Genomic DNA, 21,670 nt, shown 5'->3' on the forward strand with positions numbered 1-21,670 from the left:
TCCTTCTCATTTGGAAAGATATTTCAAAACCCCATTAGATCTCCAAGCACAGTGCAGAGTTTGGCAGTCCAAACAAGTAATATGAGAGTGCTGGTGAGTGGGACTAATTCATTAATAGTGTTTCCCATGTATATAGGCTCAGAGATCTTGAAATGATGTTACAATTAATCATCAAATATAGATGGAATTTTTTCAGCATCAAATCTCACACAGACACCAAGCTGCTTAAATACAGATTTATTGCAAACCAACTCAGAAATGTGGAGTGTGTGAAGGAGAGTGGCCTCATGATGTAGCACACCCTAATCTTTGGCTCCCCTGAAGAAGGAAAGTGAGCTGCCCTGCTTTGCTGAGAATCTCTGTTGGTGGAACTTAGTGGCCAAGTTGCTGTTGTAGGTTCTAAAACAAAGAAAACAAGTAGTGTGCACTGACTGGAGGGCTGGACTGGCACATGGACAGGAAATGTAGGACAGAAGTTTAAGAAGAGAAAAAGCAAATCATTAGAGAGGAGGGGATGAAGATTTAAAAATATAGATAGATGTGATTAATGTATATCCTGGAAAGGTGGGCCTAAGTCCAAGTCTTCCAAGTCTAATCACTTAACATGCACCAGAGAAAGTTGCTACTAAAAGGAATCTTTCAGACACTCCTTCTGTAATGTAATTAAATACCCCTAAAATTTTAGTTCCTATTTTTGTTTAGTGGTTTCATTTCTTTTAATAGGGGCATGCTAGTAGAGTTTCTATCATCTGATACTTCCTAACAGAAGACCTGAGCCACATTAGGGCACTACCAAATAATGCCCTGGGTTTCAGAAGAACATTTACAATAGAAGTGAGTCATTTTTAAAAATCTTCCAGTAGTTTATGGACAGATTATCTACTGTCCCTGCTTTAGCCAAACCACATATGCCTTTCTGCAAAGCTCCTATACCATGGTCACTTAAGGAGTTCACATAACTATGAATCAGAAATATGCTAAGAACAGCAAGAGAAATGGACAAAGTTCAAAAGGTGCATATAAATGTCATTAAAAATTAAAAACAAAGGAGTCTTTAAACACAGAGCATTCCACCTGTGATATGCTACTTTGAAATAAAGGTGAAATAAAGGTCTCACTCCCTTTTATGTGACCTCAGAGAGAAATGTGCAAAGACCCTTGTATTTTAGCAAGTTTCAAAACACAAGGCCCTCATAATAGGCAATGGGTTATTGTTGTTTTTGCTCTGTAATTCCAGAGAACAGGTCTACTCTGATTCATAAAAACCATAGCCTTAGTGACTGACCCCAACAAAACATGGTGTTGTCTACCATTATTCCCCAAGAGGAAATATTTCTTAGACTTTTTTAGGAGTCTTTAACTGCTTAGAATAAGCTGGTGCTGCCCCTAACACCACCTGGTCACCTTAACACTTCTGATTCTGAAGAGATCCACCATGTGATTCAAAGGGATGCCCTTGTTTTTTTTCTGCAGGAAAAAGTTACATGTCCTATGGAAAGTTCCCTGGGGATTAGAGTTGAACAGCTTTTTTATAAGGACCCCAGGGAAACAGTGTGCCTGGAAATAAGTATTAAGTCGGTGACTGACTCTGAAATGACAGCCTCAGTAAGGTCACTACTTAGCTGCTGGACCCACTCACTCCTACTTGTCCCATAACAGTCTATATTATTCTCTCAGAAAAGGGTCACAATAAGAATATACAGGCACTTATTTTGCGTGACCTTAAATTGGGGTAGAGTTCTGAAGTAAAGAAACACTTCTCTAGGAACTCAGAAAAAAAAATTGATCTAATTTATCTTCCTGGATTATCTGTTAATCAATTATGCACTGTTAGGTAAACCTGAAGGCTTTAGTTTCTGAGTGGTGGTCAAATGGGACTGGGGTAAAGATTTAATCAAAAGTGGGTTATGTTTCTATCTTCTGAGCTAACAGTGACGTGCTGCTTCTAAGGAACACTGAACAAGCAAAGAACTAAAGAGTGCTTGTTCCTAGACTTCGGAAGAACAGTCAGCAGGCAGCTCACCTGTAAGCAATGTTTAAAGTGGAGGTTGCATCCTTGTTAATAACATGGATTAGCAAGACAGCTGTTTTTTTAGGTGTTAATAAAGTTCTTTATCCTAAGTAACCAAGTGAGCAGTGACCACTGCTGCAGAGTAGGAACAGATGGGAACAAAGATATAAAATGCATCCAGCTCATACAGAGCATGATCTTGAGAGTACCAAGCTCCTGACATTTCTGCCTCAGTCTGCTCAGCATATAGAAACCAGCATCCTTATTTCTACCCTCACTGCAATTAATCTACAGAGACACCCATGGTTCCATTGGGGCCATTGAGGGCATCAAGGATATCCTATGCAGGGTACCTATTAATCATCTGATGAGTTCCTCTGCTTATGCCCTTCAACAGAGGGCAAACCTATCATTCACTGCATGTTAAAATCTCTTCCTTGTTCCCAGAGACTGTCCTGCTTCCCACTGAGCTCTACATTCATCCAGGAGATGTATGTAAACAAAATATAAGTTGTAGATCATTGGGGCTGAAAAGAGACTTGAGGATAAACATAGAAGAACAGTGGCAGCTAGAAGTCCATCACTCAGACAAGAGTGGGATAGAATGCATGGCCAACACTGGTATGCACAAGCACTAGCTTCACAGAAAGCCACAATTAGAAAGCCCTATCCTGCATTCTTTCCTGAGACAGAAATCCCTATCTGCAGCTGATCCCTGCTGGGAGAACTTGCACTTCCTTCCAATATCTGGGCCTTGTTCAATAAGAAAGCAACAAATAAAAATACCAGAATCCCAACTAGGCAGGTTTCTGCCACTGTGGGGGCAGCTTCGACCTCCTACTGCCAGTGCCTGGGAGGTACCCAAAGGAAAAAATAGGACTTGGCAAACTGATGAGTAAGACTGAATGTGGAGTCTTTAAACAAAAGGCCAAACCAAGGGGCTTCCTGAAACAGTACAGCCTGAAGCAGCCATCAAAGAGTCACTTCTCATCAGCACACATAAGTCACACAAATCCAAATCACTCCAACAATTGCAGGGAAAAAACCCAGCAACAGCAACTCCCTTCCCCCCCCCCGCCCAACCCTCCCTCCCTACCCCCTAAAGAGAACTGAGCAGAATCGCATCAAAACAACAGCAAGCAGAGAACATAGAAGGAAAGAAAATGCGGCCTGCAGTGGCTGGTTACCGTGGTGACAGGAGTATGTAATCTTGCATTTGCTAGGACATCTCCCTCATGCATAACACATATTCTAACTTGGCATCAGCCATAGCAGTTGCTATGCATTAGCCTTCCCTCTACTTTCCCCCCTTCTTCCCTGAAACAGACAGGAAGGGAGGAGGGATAAGATTGGGGTACCCAAACACCCCTCGCAAATAAAGATGGATACAGCGGTGGACAAGATGAGTCCGAGGCATGCATGGGAGCCATGGAGGAAAAGCAGGAGGCAAAAAGCCCACACAAAAAGGCATCTCTCTGCCTTATCCTCTGCTTCCAAGAGCTTGACTTGAGTGAGTTTCCTTTCCTTCTTGTCATTAAAACTGCACAGCTCCTGGGGAGATGTTGAACATAGATGGGTCGAATCTCTGACCTCGGAAGGGGGAGCCTTCAGCATCCCATCCCTTCTTCAGCATCTCATGGACTTTCTACAAACAAAAAAGAAAAATTAACATCACCACAAGGCACTGCAAAATTTTTTTGTTTGTTTGTTTTTTTCCCCAAAGCAGTTTTCCAATCAATAGGCATAACTCCCTCTTGCTTCTTTGGGTTAATTTTTGTCAGTGTGGCCAGAAAGGAGGATGGTTGGCTCATGGACTTTGCCTGGTAAGTGGCCTGCTGTCACTTATATGGGGCTTATAAGACTACACAGAGCAAGGCAAGCAGATAGGTTTTCAACAGTTGATACCTTCCATCCTACCACCAGAGAGCAGAAATATTAAATGTTCTTTGGAATACATTTTCTTTTTCACTACCATCAGGCATTTCTGTCCAAAATCCAAAAGGAGGTACAAAGCAGAGGCAATTTCAGACTGATGTCTCTGCCTTTCACTTATACCAATTTGGGAACAACTCTGAGCAAGAGAGCAGCATGGCAGAATGGGTTATGATATGGCCTCAAAGCCAAGAGGAGCTGGGTTCAAGTCCCAACCTGTCAGTGCTCTACACAACTCTCTAAGAAAACATGTTGGGGACAAGATAAAGAGAGTTCCCCATAACAATGAAATTATAGATTTAATCCCTGATTCCTAGCTCCTACCTGAGCAAAAGTATGGCTCCTACTTTTCCACAAATGGGATAGAATAATTAAGCAAAGAACATAGGAGAACTAGCCTTAATGAACCAAAATGCTCTAGTCACACTGAACAGATTAGTTCGGTATGTGATGCATAGTAACAGATGACGGAAAATTCCTCTATGTTTTAAGAACTGTCTACTGTAGTAATAGAGAACTGTTTACTGCTTACTTGCCTCTGCCTAGCTAAATCACCTTGCTGAACTCTCTATGAGGGCTGTACTTCTAGCTCCTTCTAGTGTATGGCCCTTTGGGAACTGCTAAGCATCAATGGAATCAGAGACATCCTTAAATGAGGAGGGGTAAATCTGTGGAAATAAAGCCCCAGGACCATGCACAATTCAGCTGCTCCACTCAAGATGGAGTATGCCTCAAATGATCTGACCTGGTCTTTTTTTCTTTTAATAATTTCTTCAAAGATTCCTTTGGATGTCCTATGTCAGTGATTGGACACCTTTTAGGAGAAATTATGCCAATCGAAGGATGTGGCCTTTACTACTTGGGAATAATTTCTCAGAATGAAATGAGAAGGGTATCATTTAGGCAAGGGTATCCAGGTACTGGCTAGAGACAAGAGGGTTACCCTCCTCCTGCATGAGGCACCGCATCATTTGCCAGGGAAACTGTAGATCATATTTTTATAAGGCTCAAACATTATTGACTTTATCAACTACTGACCTCTCAACTCAGTGACAATATAGTAGGAATAAAACTCATGTCTCTAAACACTCAGAACTAGAGCAACTTTCTAAGATACCTGATACATACAGCTTTTTCCTTGGGTTGGAAAGTTCCCTCAAAAGGATTACAGCTTTTAAAAATCAAACAAGCAAACTGTGAATACTTAGCTGTGGAGTAGTATCTCCAAGGAATTAATGACTTTACTCTCAAATTCTTGTATCTAACTATAACCTATGTGGCTCTCTGTGAAGTGTTGAAAAAAAATGTTTTTAAGGTAACTATAATGTGGTATGAGATAACATCAGCACTGATGTTGCAAGATGTCTAGGAAATGCAGCTACTGGACTGAAGTCAAATAGACACTATTAAGGAGAAACACAAATTTAGCATTTGCTTTTTCTTTTATTAAAAAAATCTTCCCCACCCGTGAGGAAATGTTTTTCTAATCAGATGCCAAGATACTGGGATTTTTAACAGTGAATTTTTACAAATGGCACTGACAGAGGTAATAAAGCCAAGAAGAGAGACGAAGCAACTCTTTACTATATAATTCTGTCTCGGTCCTAACTTGTAATTTTTTCTCCTGTTTAAAAAAAAATCTTTTTATGGTAGTCTTTTTTTGTGGTAGCAAAGTGATTACCCATCAGCTGGAAGTAGCTGAACAAGCTGTGATACATAAATGTAATGGAATATTACTGGGTTGTGATGAATTTAGAAAAACACTGGAAGACTTGTATGGATTTTCAGGCAATAAAGAAAGTAGGACCAGGAGCATGGATACACAAAGACAATCCATGTAACTGATAACACAAAAAGGCAGCTACTCTCAGCATAAACGCAGTGACCAATCTTGGTCCCAAAGAGCAGATGATGAAACACTTTCTTCCCCTCTAAGAAGTGGAGATTCATGGTTTCAGAACTGCATATGCTATAAAGTCAGTCACTGTGCTGGTTGGTTTTTCTTAATCGTTTTTCTTCATTATAAAGAAAGGTTCTAAGAGGGTGCAAAAGTAGTGTATCAGAAAATAACTGGTATAAAAAACAAATGGCATCAATAAAACTTAAAAAATAAAAATAAAGCAATCAAGTGTCTTCTGAGTAGGATTGTAGAAATTAAATCAATTACACAGTGACAGATGCTAAAGAGGTTTCCCTACGTGTAGTGGAAAATGGTCCTTGCTTCCCGGCGTCTGATCCGCCCGCCTCAGGCACCGTCTTGCCTCTCTGGCAGAGTCACACTTCAGGCAGCCTCACTCTTCCTAGTGTACTGCAATGGGAGAACTACCCACTCAAGTCTAATTTCTATCCATGTATATTCCTCTGTGTACTCATGTATGATTTCTCTCTGTCTTTTAAATGTTATGAATACCCGTACATTTATTCTAACACAGAGGTTTCTTATGTTTGATGATCACTGATCGTTTCTACCCCCACCACATGACTTGCACTGAATAGATCCTCTTCTTCCTGGGGATTATGCTGCCTCAATACTACCCACTCCATTCTAGCCTAGAATTCTTTTCTACTACTCTCCTATCTCCATCAGATCTTTTCTATCACTAGAGATTTTATCCTAATGGCCTTGACAGTCAAGTTCTGTTCCCAGAGTATCAAATGCTACTTTTTGTGGCGTAACAACAGAATGACATACTCTAGGTGCTACTCCAGGAGCCTGGACCCATGATCATACATTGGGGTAGCCATGGACCAGTGGGATACCTCTCAGTTAAAGGGCCCAATACCAAAAGACAGAGGCTGTCTATAGTACATACCAACTTACAAAGTAAGGAATTTCTGGGGATTCTTGGCTTACTTGCAGAATTATAGAAGGGTAAGGGACCTGTAATTATACTGCAAGAGTCTGCCCTAGGCCCAGTCCAAAGCCAGAAATTCAAGAAAAGCCAGACTAACTTTGCTTCACTAGGGTTAAGTCAACAGGGAATTGAGTGTATATTAGTCAGCAAATTAATAAGTGTGCCCACACATGGGCAGGGGGTGGAGAGAGGAGGGAGAGGAAGAGGGGGAAAGGGAGAGAGAGAGAAGGGCAGGGAAAGGGAGAGGAAGAAGAAGCGGGGGAAGGAGGGGGGGGGAGAGGGAAGGAGGGAAAAAGAGAGACGGGGGGAGGGGGAAAGAAGGGAGGGAGATATTTACCTTATTTGTTCTTAGGAACAGAAATCAGGTGAATGCCTACTTTTTGGTTCATGGTAGAATGTACATAGCAGAAATTGAACAAATGTTTACTAATACTAATTATAAATACCAGAGATCTAAAGTATGAGGCAAAGAAAAACTAGAAATTGAATGCAATCCAGATAGAATACTATTGCCTCTGAGATAGATAACTCTACTTAAACTAAATATGGAAAACGGTTAAAGCAACTGACTGACCCAAAAAAAGAAAATGCAAAATGATCACAGAGCATTTCAAATTATGACAAGAATGTTGTCATAAAATGATCATTTTAATAATTATAACTCACATTTATATAGCACTTCAAAATCAACAAAGTTTTGTTTTTTCACAATAAATTCAGCTTCAATGCCAGTATAGCATTCTTATCCTCATTTTACAGATAAAGAAAACTTTATCAAAAATCTCTCACAATTTACCTGGAATGCCAGAAACATGATTTGCAAATCTGGTAAAATTAAGAAAGTAGTCACATACCCAGAACTTCCTTGGGGTACAAATCAGTGTGCTAGGTACAGGATTAGCCTATGTGTTCCTTGACTGAGGGATATTCAAGTAGTTCACGTCTACCTAAAATATAACTGCCAAAAGTCTACAGAAACAGTAAAAGGGCATATCATACTGTTACAATACCTTAGAAGTTGTCCTAAGTGGAAAATACTAGTATTACTGACAATAATTGGCATTCATTAAAAAGTTTCAAAGAGCTCTATATACATGATCTCATTTGAATTTAACAACCCAGTGCTACAGAAACTACAGATATTATCATCTCATTTTATTTAAGGAGGAAAAGTGAGGCTCAGAGAAAGTAAATGACTTGTCTATGGTCACACAGTTAGAAGTATAAAAAACAGAATTTCAATCTAGGTCTTCTTGACTCCCAGGTCCAACATATTATCTATCCCTCATAACACACACAGCTTAACTATGGCACTGCCAATTCCACAAAGCAAATGATCTCCAACAAAGAGTAATGTCCAAACTCTTTTCTTCACAGATGAAATATAGTCACTTCTTGATCATTACAAGAAAAGTGCTCTGTAAACCTTCACAGTACTCTATAAATGTGAGCTACCATAATCATTTTAGAGGAGGTTTGTTGGTTAATAACAGTAACTGTGACTTAGGATTCTTTGACAGCAGTCTTCTTTTATATGCTCTTATATAGCTCTTTCTATGTAAAAATGTAATGAGATGTATCAAAATGACAACACAAACTCACACTATAGGGAACACAAGCCTGCCTTCTATGTCTGTTTCATCATTTAATGGTTCAAATATAGTAAATGGCATTGTCATTTCTAATCACTGTTAGGAGCTTGGATGTAAATAAAGACCTGAAAAAAAAGTGTCAGACTCCTGACAGAAAAGTGACATAAACAACTTTCCAGGCCTAGTTTTCATGTCTGTGCTGTTTGAGGAGAGTGTCTTCTCCAGGTCCTTGTGGTCTTCATTTTACTACTCATCATTCGATCGTTTTCATTTCAGTTACATAAGAAGGGAGAGAGCTTCCTGCCTTCTTAACTTAAACCTTACAGTCTGTACTTCCTGATGAGACCAGATGGAAACAAACATGAACCTGACTGATTCTCTTTACCAGTAAGACAAAGAGCTGATACCACACTATCCAAATAACCTCAGTACAACTGAGTAATCCCCACACACAAAAGTAGAAACTAAACCCTACTGTGTAAAGAGACAATGCAGAGAGAGTACTTCATTTGTACCACATGATGTCATCAGATAATCTAACACTGCATGAATGTGAGAGGCAAATGGCATTATCCTCTCCCACTTTAGGAGACTAAGTCTGTTCTAATGTGGCACTAAGAAATCTTGTTCCTGGTTTTTGCATAGAATGCAAAATCCCAAGGAAACTGAGTAAATCTGGTGCCCTCTGGAAGTTTGGGTTCACTCTTGGTAAGGCCTGGGCCCTTAGATTCACTCTGGAACAGATGAATACCCCTGACCTTCCCCCAGGCAAATTTCAATTTAATCTGATTTATTAATGTTATTAATTAACATTATTAATGAGGGCAAGCTGAATTTTCTGAAATCAAATCAAAATGGCATTGGCTTTTCGAAGTGGAAAAGGTAACAGTTGTTCACAGAATCATTTGACCCTTGTGTGTAAATCCTATGGAGTGTCTTCAAAGACTACTATTGTGGAAAGAAAAGGTAAGCAGTTTCTCCTGAGCAGGATACAGCCCCATTTTATGCTGGACTATTTTAGCCCCAGAAAGAGCAGTCCTTTGTTTATGGAGGACTTCAAAATAGAAGATAAGCTCTCTGAGGACCAAATAAGGGCAATAACTGTTTTACTTCTGCCTTTATAAGTCCAACACCTAGCACTATCTCTGGCACATAGTAGGCAATTAAAAAATGTGATTGAATAAACAAGCCATGAAAGTAGAGAAGAAATCAAACTCTCCCAGAATCAGCTTAGGTTCCAGGAAAGCAGGGCTTTATGAAGGGCTGAGCCTTTGATTCAAAATAAGGTCAGAGGTATTCCACACACTTCTAGGAAGACTGGAAAACTGATATGAGACAGATGGGGATAGGTAAAGGCAGAGAAGAAATGCACTGAAGAGAGTGGGGATGAGAGAGATCAGACTGAGTGATGTAGTTAGTAATCAAGAATCCCTCCTTTAGATGGAAACATCTGTTTTAAGTATTCCAATGAAGTTTATAAACTGGATTATGGAATTTTACTCGTACTACACAACTTTAGTCCATAAAGCACCCGATTGTTGCTCTTAAAAACTCCATCAATAACAATCAAACTACAATTAAAAGAAGGAAAAATTAATTTGGAATGTTTTCTTGTTTTATGACAAAGATCCAATTTTATTTTTGATAACCCAATTTCTTGTGCATTCACATCTGGATAAGCTAGTAGACTTGCCAGACTGCCCATTTAGTATCCATCAGGCAGGCATGTGAAGCCCTACTTTTGGCAGCTGGCATGTGAGTACTCCATTTTAACCTTAGTACAAATCTTAATCAAATGACAAGTATTTTCTAATCCCACTGATTGTAAACTAATCTAGACTGAAAAAAGGAATTCTTGTATTAGGTCCAAAGAAAAGTTTACAAACAAATCTCTTCTGCGTTTTGGATAGACAATGGATAAAAGCAACCTAAGAAAAGTAGTTAAGTAGGACTAAGTCTAACTGTGCAAATATGTGCAAAGGTACCCTCTTTTAGAAATAAAAGGTCCTTAAAATCTGAAGGCCATCTAAATTGAATTCTATGATCTGGGCTACTCTCAGGTCCTAGGTATTAGTGGCTTATGTTGGATATATATAGAATTAACTATATGGATTTTTTTTTTAAGGGATATGAGGCATGCTTAAAAACCTTATCAGAGGGCTATATTTCACTGAGTTTTCAGTTCTTTAAGTCTTGTAAACAATTTTTAATATGAAGAAAAAGATGGAATTACCTATAGAGACTTATATAACATATGAACTTAGAGGAAAAGGGAAAAAAAGAGTACATTTTAATGAAGTTAGTTTTGCATTTGTGTGTAAAAAAAGGTCTGGGAAGAGCTTTGACAATTACTATTTGACTATCCCTAAGGGTAGAGATCTTAGCAGTAGATTTCATTATGAAGCCATATGAATCTAATTAATCAGGCACAAGGGAAGGTAGCTTTTAAAAAAGATCTGGAGGCCATGAACATTAGAAGTGCTTCATTCAATTAGTCAATAACCATTTATAAAGTTCTATATACCAAGCACTGTGCTCAGCACTAGCCCTATCTAGAGTACAAAAATAAATAACAAATATATCAGATCAGGCATCCCCCAAATTCCACCACGTGCACACAAGTCTAAATTTTCTGCTTAATTTACATTTCACTGTCACAGTGAAGTTCAAATAAATGGTACTAACTGCTTATGTGGGACAATGCCAAGTTAAAAATAATTTCTGAGAAAAGCAAGTTTTTTCTTCCCTGCTTAACTACCCACTCTTAGGATTACAAAAAATAGAAAGGAAGAACTTATACATTCAATTGGCCAGTTTTTCCCCACTAGTAGTTTGTTTACACTGTGTTCTATAATGAGCAGATGTTAACCAGTTTCATGTTTGTTTTTGGCTAGCATCTTTACATTACTTTCACCACCACTCCTTTTCCGCAAAACTCTCACGAAAAAGGTGGGTACATTCACATTCTTTGACTTTAAAAGCAAACCTTAGAGTTCTACACTTCCTACCCTGAGTTTTCTACTTACAGGATTTGCACCTGAAGTGCTGGTAGCAGGAGGCATCTGTAACACCCTGCCTATGCTCTAAAGTCTCACTGGTCACATGAAGCATAATTAGTGAAGTGGGACTTAGTTCATATAGTGGCTTCTCTGGCTAGCCCAGGGCTGGCAAGTTAACAATGCACTTCATTAAAGCTAAGAATTATCTTTGTTACTTAGTTTAAAGTAATTACACTCTAGTGTCTCCTCTTCACCAAGCTACATGTGATATTTCTGAAGTGCTGCTAATATGTATCAGGGGAGGAAGATTCACCAATCAAAAATAGACTATCCAAAAAGATCAATGAAAGCATTGGGTTCCATCCGAGCTTGGACTAGCTCATGGCTCTGGGGAGTTTGCCCTGTAGTTTTTTTATGACTATCAAAGGTCAGTCTATCTAGTTCAACACAATCTTCTTCATCCACCATAACCAAACATTCCCTGTTTATTTTATCGATGTTAATCTACAGTGGTTAGAATTCTTAGTCCTGATGACATCGGCATAATTTTGTTTTCCTTCTGACTCCAAGGTCCCAGAGAAAATGTGAGTTGTAACACATTCAAAAAGAACATAATATAGAAGTAAAAGGAGGTGGAGGTGTGTGTGTGTGTGTGTGTGTGTGTCTGTGTGTGTGTGTGTGTGTCTGTGTGTGTGTGTGAAAGAGAGAGAGGGAGAGAGGGAGGGAGAGGGAGAGGGAGAGGGAGGGGGAGAGAGGGGGGGGAGAGAGAGAGGGGGGGAGAGAGAGAGGGGCGGGGAGAGAGAGAGAGAGAGAGAGAGAGAGAGAGAGAGAGAGAGAGAGAGAGCGCACGAGCGAGCAACCAGTTCACTCACTAACTACAGTGATGACTGCCTGGAAGCTGCTTTCTGAGGTAGCACCTGATACCTAAAAGTAGAAAATAACAAGAGGAAGCAGTTCTTCCCAAAACTGCACTAAGCAATTCCCTAAATTCTTTATATCCTTCTTATTTCTTCTTCTCTTCCTAGCTCTTCTATTGTACCTACTGATTTGCATGAAATAAAATCTACAGCATTTGCTGGAAAGGTAAGCTGTTGCTTGGAAAGTGTCTCCTTGTATTTCTTCAAAGAATACTATATAGGAAAATTAATCTGAGCTCATACCAGCTCGTGGCTCTGGGGTTTGCCCTGTAGTTTTTGGTGGTAGTCAAAGGTCAGTCTATCCAGCACGGCATGTTCTTCTTCATCCACTGTCGCCATTGAACGTTCCTTGTTTATTTTGTCAATGTCAATTTGCTCCTCTCCTTCCAAGATAGCACTCCACCAGTACTCTCCAACCTTATTCAGATTAATCTAGAAATGGAAAATAATCAAAATCATTTTAAGTACAAGACAGTGACAACAACTGCTAATCAACAAAGCCAGCAACTTAATGGACTAATTCTACAATTATCAACCCATTTGTGTAAAGTGGTGGGACACAGGTCTACTTAGGAGTGTGAGCCCCAGAGAGAAATAACTACTGCTAGTTAATGTACACATATAATCCAACAAAGGATTATTATATACAGATACTAGATGAAGCTTTGGTAAAATGGAAAGCAAAGTCTATCAAAGTCTTTCCAAAATGTCAATTTAAAAAAAAATTTATAAAACCATTTGTTTTCCATTTCAACAAACTACCTAATGAACACCAGGTGGACAAGTGTAGTCCCAGATATTCATTCAGGACCTACTACACCTTAACACAAACCTGGCCATTCCCTGATTACTTCTTAAAAAGGCTTATTCACTGAATGGGCATTACCTCACTCTAAGTGTGCACCTGAATAGGCCTTAGCTGAAAAAAGCCAAGGTCTCCCATTGCATTCTGGGCCATCTCCACTCATCTTGATGAATATCTGGTCACTGGATCCAGATGGCTCAGGAAAAAGTGAGGCTGGTGACTTTGCACAGCCCTCCCTCACTCAAAACAAAGGCAAGTGCAACTCATCATTTCTCTGAAATCATGGTATTCTTTGAAAAGGAAGGATGAACACAAACTACACCTTAAGAATACAAGAGCTTTGCCACAGTCACACCAAAAAGGGAGACTTCACCTTAACATCACAGAAAGTTGTCTGAGTGAAGAGTGAGCTAAGAATAAAATTAGTACACCAAAGAGGCACTCAAATAGGTACATACAAGTTACATACAGAGTAAATGGAAGGAAAGAAACAAACATTCATTAAGAGCTTATTCTGTGCCAAGCACTGTGCTAAGTACTTTATAAATATTATCTCATCTGATCCTCATCATCAACCCTGGGAGGTAGGTGCTATTTTATTATCCCCACTTTACAGTTGAGGAAACTGAAGCAGACAGAGGGGTTAAATGACATGCCCAAGGTCCCACAGCTGGTAAAGTTAGCGGAGGAAGGATTTTAAATCAGATCTTTCTGTCTCCACGTTCAGTACTCAAGCTAGCTCCTCAAGCATCTGAGAAGTCTGAAAGTGAGATGAAACACACTGTGGTTAGTCCTCAGCTAACCATGTACTATAGCACAGATAAATGAAATTCACCAACCAAGTTATCTCATTTCACTCAACTTTACCCACTTTCATATTTGTTTTTAAAACCAGAGGCATTATATAGTAAAATGTTCTGATTTATTTTTCACTTTCTTTTACTTCTGATGGTTTTAAGAAATAGAGCAAAGGAAAATATTAAGGCTCATGATGACATGACAATCAGTCCCTGGGACAACAAGGATTCAAAATTTAACAACATTTATTACCTAATATGTACCGGGCTAAGTGCTGGGAAAAATACAAATATTTAAGAAAAAAGGTATGGTCTCTCCCCTCAGGAAGCTTACAAAACAGTAAATGATCTCTGATTATATGGAGAAGCCTCAGTGAGAAAATGCATGAGATTTAAGGGCACTGGACTAGGAATGAGGTTGCCTGAACTCTAGCTTCAGATTTACCACTGACTAGCTGAGCAAACTTGAGTCATTTCATCTTCATGGGCCTGAATTGCCTCATGTTTTACAGAGGGTTTTAGATTAGGAGATCTGTAAAGGTTTCTTCCAGCTTTAAAACATATGATTTCAATTGATAAATGGTCAAAGGATACGAACAAGCAATTTTCAGAGGGAGAAATTAAAGCCATCTACAGTCATATGAAAAAATGCTCTACATCACTACTGATTAAAAGATACAAATCAAAACTACTCTTAGGTACCACATCACACCTGTAAGATTGGTAACATGACAAAACAGGAAGATGATAAATGTTGGAGCAGATGTGGGAGAGTTGGAACACTAATTCATTGTCGGTAGAGCTGTGAGCTAATCCCACCATTCTGGGGAGCAATTTGGAACCAGGCCCAAAGGGCTACAAAAATATGCATACCCTTTGACTCAGCAATACATGTACAAAAATATTTACAGCAGCTCTCTTTGTGGTTGCCAAAAACTGGAAATCAAGGGGATGCCCATCAATTGGGGAATGGCAGAACAAGTTGTGGTGTATGAATGTAATGGAATACTATTGCGTTATAAGAAATGATGAACAGGAAGACTTCAGAGAGGCCTGGAAAGACTTATATGATCTGATGCTGAGTGAAAGGAGCACAACCAGGAGAACTTTGTACACAATAACAACCATAGTGTGTGAGGAATTTTTCTGGTAGACTTAGCCCTTCACAGCAATGCAAGGACAAAAATTCCCAATGGACTCTTGAGGCAAAACACCTTCCACATGCAGAGAAATAACTATGGAATTGGATTGCTGAATGAAACCACTTTCTCTTGTGCTACACTTTGTTTTGTTTTATGGTTTCTCCCATTCATTTTAATTCTTCTGTGCAACATGACTAAAGTGAAAATACATTTAATAGGAATGTATGTGTAGAACCTACATAAGATTGCATGTCATCTTGGGGAGGGAGCGGGGAAGGAGGGGGAAAGGAGGGGAAAAGATATATGGAAGTGATTATAGAAAACTGAAAACAAATAAAATAATTTAAAATAAAAAAAAAAAAACAACTGATTTTCTGAGTTAAATTTTAGGTGTGCCAGATGGCTTAATAGATTAAAGTTAAGGCTATAGACTGGTACCAACGTGCATGCCTCAGCTTCCTACTCTGAAGAGTAAAGTGTTTCCTTTCATGCTCCCTGTTACTTATTAACATATGTGGAATACGTGGCACTCTCCTGATGACAGGTAGTGGAGACATGCATGTATGTATGTATGTGTCTACGTACACACATACATACGTGTGTGCGTGTGGTGTTAGCTCTGGTAGTTTATCCTGGGTATTATATGGCTTTAAAGAATCACCTACTGGTCTAAGTGTGTCACCTTCCACAATCTTAAAGTTTAGCCAAATAAATCAACAGGACAGCTCAAAAAGAACAGATGCTCCATTCTTCTGTTCTCTCTGTTAGAATCCCTATGGGATTAAAATGTGGGTCAAAACTCAAAGAAACTGTCTTAAATGCTTAGTACAGAAGATTATAATTTCTATTGAACTAATGGATGGGGGTATTGATAGAAATGGGCCTGTGGGAAAACTTATAAAAGGAAATATTTCCTCCACTTCCCCCAAATAGGGTCTAACTACAAGATAAAGAACTGTGATCATTCTGTGGACATAACCATTTTGGCACCTAAGCAGGCTGCAAATACTGTTACAGAAAAATAGCCCTTCTCTGTCTACTGGATTGGGAAGGAGGAGGAAAAGAGTAAATAGATTCCTAAATGTGCCCATCCTCTCCTCAGAATGCTGGTTCTCTGTGGCTCGGACTAGGGAGATCACTTCCAGTTTACCAAAATCCAGGCTTACATGGACTTTTCAGTTTCCAGACGCTGTGGCCGGCTCACTCTTCCCCAGCCGGACTCTGTAATTTCTTCATGTTTATACAGCTGTCATTGAGGTAGAGGAATCTCAACCCTACATTCACTTAAACAAAATTCCGACCTCCAGTCCAATGCAGTGAAAACTCTTCTAAGAGGGAAACATATTTTTTCCTCATTGTAAGGTAGAATTCTATGTGTATGTATGTAAATATGTAATACAGACCCACATATATATGTACACACAAGTACAAAATGGGCTCATATGATAGAAAACATTTAAACATAGGATTTACTGTGCTTTTCATTCACTACCTAGATACTATACTATATTTACCTACCTAGAAAATGACTCACATGAAATGGGCCATTCAAAATCTCAAACTAAAAAATTCTTGGAAGCTTTCACTACTGTTTTACTGTTTTAAAAAAGAGAAAAAAATCATCTGAGTATGACCATTACCATTTCTGCAAAGCAAATACAAGGTTTTATTGTGCAATGATGTAGAACACACAAGATCTAAAATTTGCTATTCATTAACTGACCACTTTGTTTCAATTTGAAACAATTGAAACAATTTGAAACAATTTGCACTCTCACTGGAGTTGGAAGAGAATAACCACTTTCCTTTGTCCCCTTTTCTCCTCACCCCAGATTCACAGTAATATTATTTTCCTGGAAAATAAACATACTTTTTAAAATTAAACTGAAACCTGTCCAAATTCCAATACAAGTGAGGTAAATGCATCCTGCCTCATTTAAATCATCAGTCCTACTTGAATTTTGTTTTTGACTTCTCATACTCTGACACTTAAATATATTGTTCTCTAGGTTTTAATGGGCACCACAATATATTCCAGTAATATATACACTGCAGCAAATAAAGTAACTCTAGGATGTCATTTGTAAAGAGCCCTAGGATCCTCTAGGCTGAAAGTCCTGGGATAAAACAAACTAATCATTAGAGTAGTATTTTTCCTTGATGCTCACAGGAAGCATGACATTGTAAGCGGCTCTGTAGGTGGTCATAATGACAGGGTATTTATATTTTAGTCTTCATAAAGAATAATGATTCAAACCACAGATAAATGCAATGTATTCTTGCAAATTTTACATTGCAATATGCATAACTTTGACTGATTATTTTGCTTATTACTTTAAGAGTAGATTTGAAGAAAGAAGAACAAAAAGAGATGAGTAGGTAGGTATAATGTTTTATCAGGTATCATCAAATCAGTTCTCATCTTGTCAACATCTACCAATTTCCTTCCAAAACTGTATCAATTCCTGGCCATCCCATGAGGCTTTGTGAGAGGGCAGGAAGCTCAGGTAGATCTTATGCAAGCCCAAGATACAAGACTCCCAACAATGCTCTAAACATCCAAAGCACTTTGGATTGTATATCATGGTGTTTAAGTCTATTTTTAAAGGTTAAAAAAATGCTTTCAAAGTATAGGGGTCAGTTTTTATTCCAGGTATTGCAATGGCTAAGCTCTCCCACTATATCTTGCTCAGGCTACAGCAGATAGCCAGTAAAGTGTAACCCTACTCTGTTATTATTTAGCAGCAAGGGACAAGAACTAGAATTGGTATAAGTTAAAACCCTACTTTTATATAGAAAAATTCAGGCCAATCTATAGAGCTGATTTGACAATGATAAACAGGATGCTTTTTTCCTTCCAAGTCTTTTAGAGATTTAAAGAAGACAAAAGACCTTGAGCTAAGTTGCTCTGTTCTAGAGTGTAAACAGAACACATCAAGGTGAACACTCTTTATCATCTCCCATTGAATCTAGTTCCCAACAGGCCCAAAGTGGCTTTCTACCACTCTATTTTTAATGGTAGGCTTCTAGGCCTGGGAAGAGGGGAAAGGGTATCTGCAGCCCACTACTTCAAGACCCAGGTCTATGACAGTCCCAGAACAAGTCATCTCCTAGCTCACAGATCAGAGACCCTTATAGTCTTAGAATATATTTTGACAAGTAGCATAATATTTTACATATTTTTTCCACTGATACTAGAACAATTTTCCAGGGGTTGCTAACCTGGAGTCTATAATCTTTTCTAAAGACAAAATTATTATTTATTTGGTGACTATCCTTGTTATATATTACACAAGTGTGGTCAAAGAACTAGAGAAAGGTTACATAAGAGGTTCTTCCATGCAGAGTTAATTTACTAGATTAGCTAAATGTCATCTTAGAAGTATGAAACTGGTGTGAGGAAATTATAAAAAGCAGAAAAGGAGAGAAACTCTGGGGTGAGGGGAAAGGGAAGTACTAAATGGGCATTTTCTAAAGGAATCTGAAGGGGATCTGTAATGAGACTCACTTTTATGAGTCGAGAGGGAGAACACACAAAAGTTTCAGCCTAGAGCTCTATTCCCCTCAATTCACTAAAACAAATCAATGCATAATCAAACTTCTTTTCAGCTTAAAAAGTTTCCAATAAACACAGCTCCATCAAGCTTACCTATCCTAAACTAGAGCAGATAGATAAGGGTGGTCTAACTGTAGTATTTTTTTTAAGTTTTATTGCCTTTTTTTTTAAAAACAACCATCTCTCAATATTTATCTCCCACCACAGATGCCGCTGCTTTGTAAGAAAACAAAGATCAACAGTAAAGCAAAACCCACCAACAAAACAATGAAATATGAAAATACATGTAAAAAAATGAAGTGGCTTTGGGTGGGGATAGAGTGGGACACAGGAGGCACTCTGGGCTATGTAAAAAGATATCAACTAAAAATATTTTTAAGTATATGAAGCATTCCATTCCTCCTAGTCACCACTATTTCTCTGTGAAGAGAAATTATCAGTTACTGTCTGCTGGAGGGGTCCCTGGGATCACTGTGAGGACAGCTCTCTCTCTCCATGCTATTCCTGTATATAGTGTGTCACTGGGCACACTGGTCTTTTGCCGCCCCCCCCCCCCCCCCACAAAAAAGTTCACTTTTCAAAAGTTCATACTGTCTTTCTCTATTTCTCTGAATGACAATCTTAAGGTACAATAGTATTTATTCCATGTAATGAATATACCACAATTTGCTTAGATATTCCTCAATCAATGGATATCTACTTTCTTTGGGTTTGTTGTTTTTTTTTTTTACTAGCACAAAAAAATGCTGCTATATTTTGGCATACTTTTCAATCTGGTATTTTTGGAGGTATGTGCCAAGTAATAGTATCCCTTGGGTCAAAAGGTACGAGCAAGCATTTTAAACATTTACTACGTGCCAGGCACCATACTAAGTGCTAAACATACAAATATTTTAAAAAGAAACAGCCCCTCTCCTCAAAGAGCTTATATTCCAATAAAAAACAATAAAAATACATATATAGGAATGGTGACCAAGGAATGGAATTTATGTTCTGGGAAGCTGAGCTCAGAGAGAGGCCTGATGGGGAGATGGCTTGGTAGATGGCTGGATAGAATGTGTAGCTTAAAGCATGGTTTGGTATTTAGGGCCAGAGCACAGAACATAACAATTACTAAGTGGTAACTGCCTGTTGACTGACTGATTGATTGACTGACTGTTACCTGGGTGGAAGGTAGAGGTTACCCTAGGGTAGAAGCTCTAAAGACAAGTGAATTAACTTCCCCAGGGCCTAAAGAGCATCGACTTTTGGTAGGCCCTTCAAGGTGTCAGTTCCCAAGATCAATCTCGACAGTGCTGGTGTATGTGAGTAAGATCAGATTAGTAGTGGCAGATGATGAGATGGCCTAGGTGGATAGCTGTGATGAGGATATAGCATAAGGTGCCCAAGAGGGTTAAACATAATATTGAGGGTTGCTTTTCCAGTACCTTGAGAAGTCCCCTCCTGAGGTTGAGAGCATCCTGAAGTCTTTTCCCATTATCTTAAAATACCTCTCTTCTCCTTTCTCCCAAAACCTTAAACCTATTGCACTCTGAAACTGGGACTCCATTGGGGCCCTGCCTGAGGGATCCTCTGGGCCCTCCTAGCTTGAGAGTGATTATCAATAGTAACTGTTGCTGTTTCCCACCCAGCCTGATAGCTTTCTTTTTCTTGATCTCATTAAAGGGGCCATGCCCTGGCTACTTCTTAAACACTGAATGGACATTGCCTCACCCTAAGTGAGTACCTGCAAAGACTAAAGGGCCCAAGGTCTCCCAGTGCATCCTGGGTCATCTCCAGTCATCCTGAGAAATATCAGGTCTCTGGATTCAGATGGCTCTGGAGAAGTGAGGCTGGTAACCTGCATAGCTCTCCCTCACTCAAAACAAAGTCAAGTGCAAGTCATCATCTTCTCTGATGGCATGATCTTCTTCAGCAATGAAGGATGAACACAAAATACCATAAAACTTCCCCTTATCCTGGACCATAAAATTCCTTGCTTCTCTCATCCTGGGTCATAAAGTTTCCCATCTTCCTTATCTTGTCCTTACAAAAACAAGCCTCTGTCCCTCTGGAAACTGCTAGTCCTTCTTCCAGGGCTAGCCCACTGCTTTGCATCAATAAAGTTCCCCTTGGTTAGGAGAAAGTCATCTTAGTGATTTCTTTCACACCTGAACCACACTCTCCCAACTCTGACTTCAACAGCTGGATAGGATTTGAAGGTGAACAATTTAGTGATTTTCCTTATACAATTCAAAACCATTCCATAACAGTTGTACCAATTCATAGCTCAATACAAAATGACTATTTCTAACTGTTCTCATTTTTGCCAGTTTGAGAGATATAAGGTAGAGTTCCAGTATTGTTTTAATTCACATTGCTCTTGTTAATGATTTAGAGCACATTTTGATAAAATTGTTGATAGAAATGCCTAACATTTTGTCAGGTACCATAAAGTCAGTTTCAATCTTGCCAGCTTCCACCAAGTTGTTCCTTCTGTATTCTAATTCTTGGCCTATCCCATGAAACTATAAAACAAAGGGGAGCAAAGTGTGGAAAGGCTATGAGCACCCAAGATACAAGACTGTCACTAAAATTATTACAAATGGTCATAGCAGCATATATTGTATGTCACGGTGTTTTAAGTATTTTGAAAACTGTTTATCCTCTTTGACTACTTATTGAGGACTCTGTGTGTGTGTGTGTGTGTGTGTGTGTGTGTGTGAATTCCTTTTATATACTGGTTATCAAACTAGAATTCTATTATAGATATTTGATGCAAATATCTTCCCCCAAATCACTGCTATACTTTATTGAACAAGAATTTTCCATATCACCAAGTATCACTTCTTCCTTTGCATAATGTTATAGTAGAGGAGTGAAAATAATGCACTGAAAATATGCTATTCTGATGCTGTATCATTTAGCCACTGCTAATGCTCTGTACTCCTCTGCTTTGCTCAAGATGTTTTTTAAGAAACATAAATCTAGTTTTTTTCAACATGTTATTTTCCTTTCCCTTCCTTTTTTAATAGCAACATGATTCTCTACAACATAATTTTAAAAAAACAGCAAAACATCTTCC

At 38.9% G+C, this 21,670-nt stretch overlaps 1 protein-coding gene across 1 annotated transcript in view; it reads right to left on the minus strand.

Annotated features, from left to right (window-relative positions):
• Positions 1-3,531: 3,531 nt before the first annotated feature.
• NUDCD3 (NudC domain containing 3) overlaps positions 3,532-21,670 on the minus strand; it is a 109,210-nt gene continuing 91,071 nt past the window's right edge. The window contains exons 5-6 of the mRNA XM_072633752.1: positions 12,550-12,738; positions 3,532-3,656 (exon numbers count right to left, since the gene is read on the minus strand). Coding sequence (XP_072489853.1) covers positions 3,546-3,656; positions 12,550-12,738 — 300 coding nt within the window. The 3' untranslated portion in view covers positions 3,532-3,545. The remainder of the gene's footprint in view (positions 3,657-12,549; positions 12,739-21,670) is intronic.

This window comes from Notamacropus eugenii, chromosome 1 (assembly GCF_028372415.1).
Source record: "Notamacropus eugenii isolate mMacEug1 chromosome 1, mMacEug1.pri_v2, whole genome shotgun sequence".
Lineage (NCBI taxonomy): Eukaryota > Metazoa > Chordata > Mammalia > Diprotodontia > Macropodidae > Notamacropus > Notamacropus eugenii.